General features: G+C 37.5%; 1 protein-coding gene across 1 annotated transcript; it reads left to right on the forward strand.

Moving 5' to 3' along the window:
- Positions 1–425: 425 nt before the first annotated feature.
- On the forward strand, positions 426–1,865 carry LOC127339480 (protein FAR1-RELATED SEQUENCE 5-like). Its single transcript, XM_051365327.1, has 3 exons — positions 426–1,256; positions 1,330–1,621; positions 1,807–1,865. Exons 1-3 carry the CDS (start codon positions 426–428, stop codon positions 1,863–1,865), a joined length of 1,182 nt encoding a protein of 393 aa, XP_051221287.1.
- The last annotated feature ends 9,584 nt before the right edge of the window (positions 1,866–11,449 follow it).

The raw sequence follows: 11,449 nt of genomic DNA on the forward strand, positions 1-11,449 counted from the left end.
ATACCAAATAACATGTAAGCAACTTAAGAACTGCAATGAGAAAGGAAAGCAGGCTCAATGACATGATGCAATCTCTTGAATATTTTAAGAAGAAGCTAACTGATGATCCAATGTTCTACTTTGATTTCAAAGTGGACAAGAAAACAAATACATTGGAGAACATTTTCTGGTGTGATGCTACATCTAGAAGAATGTATGAGCTATATGGTTATTGTATCAGTTTCGACACCACATTCAAGACAAACAGATATAACATGCCGTTTGCTCCTTTTGTCGGAGTAACGGGACATGGCGACAACTGTCTATTTGGTTGTGCCATCCTTCAGAATGAAAGTGCCAAAACTTTTGAGTGGTTATTTCGAACTTTCTTGAAATGCATGGGTGGAAAGTGTCCGAAGACCATAATTACTGATCAAGATGCAGCTATGGCCAAAGCAATTCCTGCAGTTTTCCTAGATGCTATACATAGGAATTGTCTTTTCCATGTTGTAAAGAAAGCTGAAGAGAAACATCCAAGAAGCTTTGGAAAGATACCTAATCTACACAATGAATTCAAGGACACTATTCACTTTTCATTGACAGTAGCAGAGTTTGAATCTTCATGGCAAGAAATGATAGAGAAATATGAAGTGAGCAACCTCAAGTACTTGAAAACAATGTGGGAGAATAGGGCGAAGTTTGTACCTGTATTCTTCAAGAATAACTTCTTCCCCTTCATTCACAGTACAGCTAGGAGTGAAGGCACCAATGCTATTTTCAAAGATAATGTTTGCTCTACATATAGTGTCAGCAGCTTCTTGAGTGAGTATGACAAGATAGCAGAAAATATTGAAGAAAATGAGAAACATGAAGATTCGATCACTAGGACAACAACACCTAGCTATTGGTGTGGAAATGATATGGAAGTGCATGCTAGAAAAAAGTACAATCGTAAGATATTTTACAGGTTTCAGAAGCAGCTGAAATTTACTGCTTATCGACATGTACAAGAGGTTGAGCCAAACAAGAAATATGAAGTGTACAAATCTGGTCTGGCTGCAACAAGAGATTACAGGAGAAGGAGATACTTAGTTATTGTTGATTTAACAAGTGATGATTTCAAATGCATTTGTTCCAAGTTCAACAAGGATGGAATTTTATGTTCCCATGTTCTCAAGGTTCTTGTCCATTTAAACATTGTGCACATTCCAGACAAGTATTTCATTGCTAGATGGATGCCTAGAGAGAAAAAAGATATAAGGGATTTGAGATACAATGTACCTTTGGAGATGACTGGAGAGTGCAGCCAAATGAGATTCAATGTGCTATCCAAAGTTTGCATCAATGTAGCATCTGATGGATCAAAAAAGTAATGAGAAATACCTGTTTGTCACTCAAGAGGTTAAGAAGATTGCAGAGAAACTGGATGCAATGACATTGGCTGAGGACAAAGCAAAAGAAGTTGATCCAAAAGAGAAAAGTAAGGAGCAAGTTGTCAAAACTGAATGTGGTTACTTAAACGACCCCAAGGTTGTAAAGTCCAAGGAAAGACCAACTATTTTGGGAAAGAACAAGTTAGACAGAAGATACATGACATTTGCAGAACATTTTTTGGGCAAGCAACAGATTACATGCAGCCACTGTGGGTCACATTACCATAACATTCAAACATGTGAAAGTTTACACTTGGATGAGTCATTGTTTGCAAACAACAAGAAAGCGAAAAATAACCCTAGAGGTATATACTATGTGCATGAAGAAGCTTGTTTAGTCATGTTTTATTTATTTGTACTTGTCTTACCTAGTTGTCAATTCATTATATTTTAGGGAAGAAAAAGACTACAGATGAAACCAGCAAGAAGACAAAGAAGGCAAAAGAGAAGTGATAGAAGACTTACATCAGATGGTCAGGATGGTTGCTCTGCATGGTTTAGAGTTATGCTGCAAAATTCAGAATTTGAGAAAGGAAGAGTTAGAATAAGTGATATAAGTTGTAATAAAATAGATATTTAAATTATGCTTAGTATGAATTGATATTTGTAATATTTACCTCGTGTTTATTTTCCAAGAATTTTTGCTTGCTTGTACAATAACTAGTATCTGCAAAAAGAAAGTATCCTATGTCTATTTTATGCTGAATGATATCCATACTGTAAAATCTTGATCTTGTGCTTCTCTTTTTGAATAAGTGCAGTTAAAACTAGATTGACAAATTGCAAAAATACGAAGAATTAAATACTTGTATGTGTCGCTTAACAATGAAAAAGTAGCATATATACAATTTACACCTACTATTCAGGAAATCGAAAATTTAATTCCATATAAGGAAAACTCTATATATATAATAACAAACATATATGTAGTCTGCAACAAGATGCAACTGGAAAAACGAACGATTGTTCGATTCTCTACATAACAATCTGTAGACAGACACAATATACCAACATATATACCTAGAAATACTAGAACACAAACAGATTGTCCATTGAGCCTAACTGTTATCTTCCATTTGGCTCCCAAAATCTAACTTTCACGCAAAACTCTCTTTACACAAAAGGAAAACAAACTTGGAACTACTAATGCGTTTTTCTTTCATATCTACAAGACACAGGAGCACTTGACTTCTTGATCACCCCATTCTTGCATATTTTCCATGAACCTGCGGAAAAAGAAAGCCACATGAATCAAGTTATTGCACTAGAAATAAAAACAGTACAAAAGATTTCAGGGAACTGTTGAAAAGATTTATTGAATTATCAGCTACATCACATATGTAAGACAATGTAACAATGTGAAAATTAAAGTTTAAACAAATAATTAGGCACATAATATCTTACATGTTGTTTAAATGTCATGACAGCTTCTTGGATTTCATGCATCTCGTTGTGTTCACAAAACATCATCTCATTTGCTAATTGAATTCGAAAGTTTGGCATATCTTTGTACGAGAATTTGCCCATCAAACTAGTTCTTGGCTTAAAGAGTTCAATACTTTTCATAAAATGTAGGCCACAGTCTTTGCTGATGTTGATTAAGAAAAAGTCAGATTATAGTCAGGAAAAAATACAAAAATTAAAGACAATCAGAAAAAGAACTTTAAGTTTTTGGAAAAAAATTTACCCATTGTTTTGCTTCGGTACAGGTGGGTATATAACTTCAAATTGTTGGAAGTCAATTTCTTTTAATCGGCATTCATTCCAAGTTCTTTCAAAGTTCATAATCTGTTAAATAAAAAACAGGGTAAATAGGATACACATAATCATTAGATATCATGGGAGTTAACACTGAGAATGCTACTAAACAAGACAGTAAAAGACATTTAATAGCAGAATTCAGAGCTTCTGCAGTACATAATCAGATATGAAAGATCAAAGCAAGCTGTTCCACAACGAAGGAGGGGATGAGCATGTATTAACATCCTACTAGTAGCATGAATATATAATGATGGTCATTGGCAAGTTGCGTTTGCACTAATGATGTATTCCTAAAAAAATAGCTGATTCTGTAAGTGGCATGTTCAGTAAAAAGTAGACAAATCACATTCCAGCCAATTGTTTAAAACACAAAAGTTAACAGTGGCTTGCTTGATTTTTGGTGGCAAAATCAACACAGTGAAAAATACAAAAGAAGTATGCTTCATAAGCAAAAATAAAATGAAGGCTAGTTCTAGAAAAATGTACTTCCTTGTTCATGTTGGTGCTGGCTACCCTAGCTAGTCCTCTCTCTCTCTGAACTGAAACGGAGGTGGAAGACAAGCAGTACAAAAGAAAGAATTTAGGACACACGAACAGGTTTTCTTCTTCTTCAGCCCGAGCTCTAACTCGTGGTGTTCTAATGGAGATTACAAGAAGGGCCTATATAGCAGCAGCTCGCACTCACGTCACCGTGAGCGCACACACACACATGCACTAGTCACGCTCCCAGACGCCTCAACCTAAGGCCATGACCGCACGCTGACGCGATCACCATGGTCTACCTGCATGCCCATGACATGCTCTTCTCCCTCCTTTCTCGCTAACTAACTTAACAAAGTCAAAACACCGCACGCAGACACCCAAAAATACACACAGTAGCCACTCTCAGACATGGCTTAGTGCCAACAGTTCAGAAAAAAATAATAAGAGTAACACAATATAATGAAACTGGTATACATTAAAAATAAGATAATGCTACTGAGACTGGCCACACAAATAATATTAGATCATAAATGACAAACTGACAACCTGGATTTCATTTGAGATAAATAGAAATGCAGTTTATATTATACCATTCTGTTATCAACTTCTTGGTGTAAATTTGAATCCTTGTCAAATAGGGAGTCCATAAAGATGAATTTTTTGTCCCTTATGTCAACAGTGAAAAGGAACCAGTGCAAGTGGTACAGGGATGGGAAGTGTAGCTGTTGAAACAAAGAAAGTGGTGTTGTTAAAAAAAAGAACAGGAAAAATATATATGAAAAAGGTTTAAAACTAGAAGAAAAATAAATCATGAAATATTAAAAAAGTACCGAATCTGTCAAGTGTAGTTTCCTTGCTTTTCCAGCACCTTCAAAAGCTTTAATTGCTTGATCTTTCATATATAATCTTCTTGCTTCATTCTCCCATTTTTCAAGAAAATATTCCTATTTAAAGTAATAATTGGAACATAACAAGAAATATCAGTCAGAACTAAAAACGAAAAAAGAAATACACATCCAGTGTAGTTACTGCAACGAACAACACATAAATTAAAGAAAAAAGAAGGAAAAATTACTTACACTTGATGTATGGAAGAATGTGTGTCTATTAGAGTCCTTTGGATGGTTAGACAAGAATAGAATACGACAATACAAGTTTATGACCCAAGCTTCAATTGTTCCTCCTGGTTTTAAAGAATTCCCGAATGTATCAAGGCTGACCTTACAGTTACCAATTTGTATTGCCTTCTTACTGTTTTAGATAGTTAAACAGAAACATATAAGCAAAATTGAAAAAAATGTTGAATAACAAACAAATATATTAAAAATAAGGTAAACTCCTAGTACTCCAACTCGGTTATTACAGTAATAACGCGAGGAGAAGTATCAAAAACCGGAGAGCCGCCACACCCACCGCACCCCCTCCTCCCGCCGCCGCCGCCGGTGGCGCCGCCGGGCAAAGCCCCGGTGGCGTGGCGGCGGCGGGGGCTCCTCCTCTGCTGCGCCGGGAAGCGCCCAGCCTAGTCTTCGCGTGGTGCTCTGGGACGGCGTCGAGATGGTGGAGGCGACGTCGCGTCGGAATAAGGATGCTGGAGCTCGATCCCCATCTCGGCAAGGCCACTTGTGGCGGCGCCGGCGAGCTGCTGGCCTGGTTTCCTCTCAGATCTGCGGATCGGGGGAGGGTGGATTCCCCGGGCACGGTCGAATTTCGACCATGCCGTGGAGTTTGCGGAGTCTGTTCTGGTGTCGGAGGAGTGCTGATGTTGTTGCCTTCTCCTCGGCCGGCCGTGGTGGCGAGGGAGAGGAAGGAGATGGCACCACTGTCTTCCTTTTTAGGGTTTGTGTTCTTCTGGTGGCTTGCGGCTGTCACGTCTTGCAGCTTCTTCTGGCCGGCCTTGGTGGCGAGGGGAGGAGGCGGTCCGACGTGGCGACGCCAAAATCGGCCAGATGGTCGGGAGAAAGACCCTTCTTCCTCCTTGTCGGTATGATTTGCTGCTGCTGTTTTTCTTCCTCCTCGGCGCTGATGCTGGAGGGAGTTCCTGGTTTGCCCGGGCGGATGGCCCGGCCGCGGTGCTGGACCGGTCGGTTGACTCGAGTTCCCTTCCTTCCGGAAGGGACACTTTTCGCGGTACTCAAAGCCAAAGATGGCGACGGCTGCTGCAGGCGTGTTGGATTGGTGTCCATGCCTTCTCGGCACTGGTGTCAAGGAAGGAGGAAGCAGCGTGGTGGCAATTGCACCGTGGTCGAAGATGATGACCTGCTTGCGCTTGGTTGTAGTTCTTTCTGCAGGGGTCTTCTCTCAAGTTTATGGGATGATGACACAGGGCTCCGGAGATCTTCATGGGCTATGGTGGTCTTAGGGTGTTCTAGGTGTTTTTGGTCCTTTGTATTTGTGTTTCTCTGTGCTTGTAAGGGTCAACAACTTTGTATCTTTCCGTGATATGAATGCAGAGGAATTCTCAAAAAAAAAAAAAAATAAGGTTGGAAAATTTTAAATTGATAGTACTTACTGCTTGAATCCATCCATATTTGCTAGACGGACAATTACCTGATAGTATTTTTTCTGGTCTTCATCTTGTTCATAACTGGATATGTTGATATCGTAAGGAGATGAAACATATCTGCTAGGCATTACTATACGCCTTGGTGGCAATATTGATGAGGAGCTGGCTTGTGATTTCTGCTTAGAGAAGTTGTTGCTGTGATACATTGCATCAATGTCTTCAGCTGTATTCATTCGAATTGGGCTGAGTCGATGTTGTCCAATGTAAACATCGTCAGAACTATCATGGGAGTTCATTATTTGGCTGCCTCTGTTTTCCCGAAGAAACACAACCTCTGGTGATTCTTGTGAGCTCTGGTTTTGTAAGAAATAACATGATTAATTCTAGAAGACGATAAGCATATAGAAGAAAAAGATAAGAAGGCCAAATTTACATAAACACAGATAAAAAGAAAGCCAAATTTAGAAACAGATAAAACTTACTATTGATATTATTTCATTGGCTGCATTCCTAGCTGGGGAATTGGGGTTGGAAGCATAATTTGTCCTGTGTGGAGATGTTCTTGTTCCAAGCGAATCAACCATTTGAGGAGAAGGAGGTTGAAAAGCATGTACTGAGGCTTCAGGTGGTTGCAATTCTTCTTCATTTATACATAGAGACTTCTTTTGTGCTAACTTTCTCATATATTCATGTCTAAGCACCTAAAATAAAAACAAATCCATGTTATATAGCTTACATACAGAGAAAAACAAAGTCATAGTTGATTATAAATAAAAAGAAAAAAATTTAAAAAAATTTACCTGTCCTCTTGGACTTGCAAGCCAACTTTCTTCAACAGATAATGACGGTGTACCATCGTCAATCTATTATAGATAAATACAAAGTTAGAAAATAGGCATTTGCATATATGTACTAGATGAAAAAAGAAAAATGGCAAAGCCATACACAAAACATGCAATCAAAAATGCAAGTCATGTTCCTCGATGAAATGGTCCACATGTTGAGTTGCACATTTTTTCGAGAAACATGCAACCCATGGGTGAGTTCCACATATCTCGACAAAAAGTGCAATCAAAAAAGAAGATATATCTCGTTTTAAAATCTAGAAATATGCAATGGGACTTTAGATGTACAATTTATTCTAGATGTGACTCTTTGACAACATATCCAAAACACGTTTGAAATTGCGCATTTCTTGAAGAAAAGTGCAAATGGACATGAGTTATGAGAACCCCGTGATTAGTTGCATGTTTCTCGAAGAAATGTGCAAGTAGAATTAGTTGCTAGAGTTATACTAGATATGACTCTTCGACAAAATTACTAACACGATTGAATTGCACATTTCTTGAAGAAACATGCAACCCATGGGGGTGTAAAAAATTGCAAAATGAACATGACTTGTGAGAACCTTGTCTTTAGTTGCATGTTTCTCGACGAAAAGGTGCAAGCCATGTCGAGTTGCACATTTCTTCAAGAAACATGCAACCCACGGGGGGGGGGGGGGGTAAAAATTGCACGTATCTCGACAAAAAGGTGCAACCAAGAAAACAAAAAGATAGACCTCATTTTTAAAAAGTAGACACTATCGAAGAAATGTGCAAGTGGACATTAGTTGTTATAGTTATACTAGATATGACTCTTTGACGACATATCCAACACACGTTTGAAAATTGCACATTTCTTGAAGAAAAGTGCAAATGGACATGATTTATGAGAACCCCGTGATTAGTTGCATGTTTCTCGACAAAAAATATGCAAGCCATGTCGAGTTGCACATTTCTTCAAGAAACATTCAACCCTGGGTGGGTAAGTTGCACGTATCTCAACAAAAAGGTGCAACCAAGAAAGAAAAGATAAACCTCATTTTAAAAACTAGACACTAGTTGCACATTTCTCGAAGAAAATGTGCAAGTAGACATTACTTGCTAGAGTTATACTAGATATGACTCTTCGACAACATATCCAACACACGTTAGAATTGCATATTTCTTGAATAAAAGTGCAAATGGACATGACTTATGAGAACCCCGTGATTAGTTGCATGTTTCTCGACGAAAAATGTGCAAGCCATGTCGAGTTGCTCATTTCTTTGAGAAACATGCAACCCTGGGTGGGTAAGTTGCACGTATCTCGACAAAAAGGTGCAACCAAGAAAGAAAAGATAAACCTCATTTTAAAAACTAGACACTAGTTGCACATTTCTCGAAGAAAATGTGCAAGTAGACATTACTTGCTAGAGTTATACTAGATATGACTCTTCGACAACATATCCAACACACGTTTGAATTGCATATTTCTTGAATGAAAGTGCAAATGGACATGACTTATGAGAACCCCGTGATTATTTGCATGTTTCTCGACGAAAAATGTGCAAGCCATGTCGAGTTGCACATTTCTTTGAGAAACATGCAACCCCGGGTGGGTAAGTTGCACGTATCTCGACAAAAAGGTGCAACCAAGAAAGAAAAGATAAACCTCATTTTAAAAACTAGAAACTAGTTGCACATTTCTCGAAGAAAATGTGCAAGTAGACATTAGTTGCTAGAGTTATACTAGATATGACTCTTCGATAAAATTTCTAACACATTTGAATTGCATATTTCTTGAAGAAACATGCAACCCATGGGGGTGTAAAAATTGTAAAATGGACATGACTTATGAGAACCCCGTGATAAGTTGCATGTTTCTCGACAAAAAGGTGCAAGCCATGTCGAGTTGCACATTTCTTTGAGAAACATGCAACCCGGGGGGGGGGGGGGGTAAAAATTGCACATATCTCGACAAAAATGTGCACCCAAGAAGAAAAGGTGCAACCAAGAAAACAAAAGATATACCTAAACTAGACACTAGTTGCACGTATCTCGATGAAATGTGCAAGTAGACATTAGTTGCTATAGTTATACTAGATATGACTCTTTGACAAAATTTCTAACACGTTTGAATTGCCATTTCTTGAAGAAAAATGCAAATGGACCCCGTGTGGGTAAACTTGTGAGAATCCCGTGTTTAGTTGCATGTTTCTCGACGAAAAGGTGCAATCCATGAAGAGTTGCACATTTCTTTGAGAAACATGCAATCCCGTGTGGGTAAGTTGCACGTATCTCGACAATATATACACTAGTTGCGCATTTCTCGAAGAAAAAAATGTCAAGTTGCACATTTCTTCAAGAAACATGCAACCCCGGGGTGCGTTGCACGTATCTCGATAGAAAGGTGCAACCAAAAAAGCAGAACACACATGTCATTTGGTAAAAAATGAGGAAATGAACAAGATTTACAAAATGAGCAACCCGTGTTGAGTTGCACGTTTCTTGGCAAAAAAGTGCAACCGAAGAAAAGTTGTAAAGTATCTAGATAGTAGTTGCATATTTCTTTACAAAAATTTTGTCGAAGAAAAGTGAAAGAGGATATAAGTTCGGTGAATCTGTGTTTAGTTTGCAGAAACATGCAACCCCTAGGGTGAGTTGTGTGTACCTCGGCAAAAAGCGCAATCCAAGAAAGATGAATGTCATTTTGTAAAATCTAGACACTAGATGGACAATTCTTCAAAAAAGAAAATGTGCAAAAGTGGACATGAGTTAGTTTAACCCGTGTTTAGTTGCACGTTTCTCGAAAGAAAAATGCAACCCATATTAGAAAATGTGCAACCCCTTGATGAAAAATAGTACACAGTAGCTGAACATTCCTTCAGAAAAAAGACAGTAGTTGCATGTTCCTTGTGTTTAGTAGCACAAATGTTCAATAAAAAAAATGCTACGCCTGTTCTAGTTGCACATTTGTTCAAAAGAAAATGTAGCTACTCTACACTGTGTTTCAAAACAAAATTAGAACAGAAAAAAGAACAGATATGATACCGAATCCTTGATTCTGAACTTAATTCTGGAGTTGTTGTTGTTGTTGTTGTAGATAATATATTGTTAATATTTCTTCCTGATGATAATTGGTTTTCAGAATTATGAGTTCTTTGACCACATTGAATTGAACTGCTCTTGCAACCAGATGAGTTGTCTATCAATGTTGGTGAATTCTCTTTTCCTATTTAAAAAACAAAAAATAAATAGTTAGATAGAATATATTTGGAAAAAATGTGGTCAAATTCAAACAATTATATAGGCAAAAAATCAATCAAATACTTTCTTGCTTAGAGAAGTGGGAGAAACTTCATGCTAGTTCTTACCCATGTTATTGATTCTTGAAAACATTGTATGGAAGCTTCTGTGGAGTGGTAAATTCTGAGTTGATAGGTTTTTCCGTTTCTTTCTTCTTCTCTGATAAGTCATGATCTGTGTGAACTGGAAAAGAACATGTAAAAAAGATAAACTAATCAGTCCAGAGTAGCAGAAAAAAAACCGTGGGGGGGAAAAGCAATGGTTTGCCAGATGAAAAATACCTCTGGATGTGTGGGTATCACAATTTAAACCAACAACTTATTTTTCATTGTTCAACATGTGGTCCAAGCTTGCGCTATAACTGTATGATTGTTCAGCAAGAAATTTTTCTTTCCTTTCATCCTTAAGATACTAAAAAGAAAAAATCAACATAAAAATAGGAACATAAAAAGAATTATCCAGAAAAAGACCTAAAAAAGAGATGTTCTTCTTACATTTTTGTCGTGTTGTGGTAGCTCTCTGTCTTTTATTTGTAGGTTACACAATACACTATTGACATAGTGCATAGGTTCATCATGAGTTTTGACAGTTTTTTCAGGCTCTACAAGTCGTGCAATTATCTGTATTGATATTATTTAGAAAAAGGAGAATATATTTAAAAAATAGCTGGTGGAATGAAAATATTTGAAAAATAGACATATAGTGGTATACAAGTTAAAATAACCTGATCTGTTGATGCAATCATTTGATCTTTTTGATGTTGGTTGCTCTCTTGTAGTTGTTCTTGGTGATGCTTGTTGTTATTAACTGCATTTACTGAATTGTTGGACTGTTGGCTGCCAGAACTTCTAATTGAGTTCCCTGTCATAAAAAACATACATGATTAGGCATAAAAAATCAATAATTAAAAATGAAAAAGACTTATTTATCAGACTAAAAATTAAATAAGGTGAAATCAATGTGCAAATAAAACAACCTTGGTTTCCTTCCAGGTTTTTGCTTGTATCAGTTCAGGGCAATTTCAAAGTATCTATTCATCATGTAATAGCTTTATTTCAAGTAGTTGTTATAGTAGCTATAAGTGATGTAATAGCTTTATTTCAAGTGTCAATTTCAAAGCGGTGCCACTGACCTTGATGCCATGCTGGTGATGATGGAGATCATGTTCGCGCTTTGGAGAT

This window comes from Lolium perenne, chromosome 3, assembly GCF_019359855.2.
Source record: "Lolium perenne isolate Kyuss_39 chromosome 3, Kyuss_2.0, whole genome shotgun sequence".
Taxonomy (NCBI): domain Eukaryota; kingdom Viridiplantae; phylum Streptophyta; class Magnoliopsida; order Poales; family Poaceae; genus Lolium; species Lolium perenne.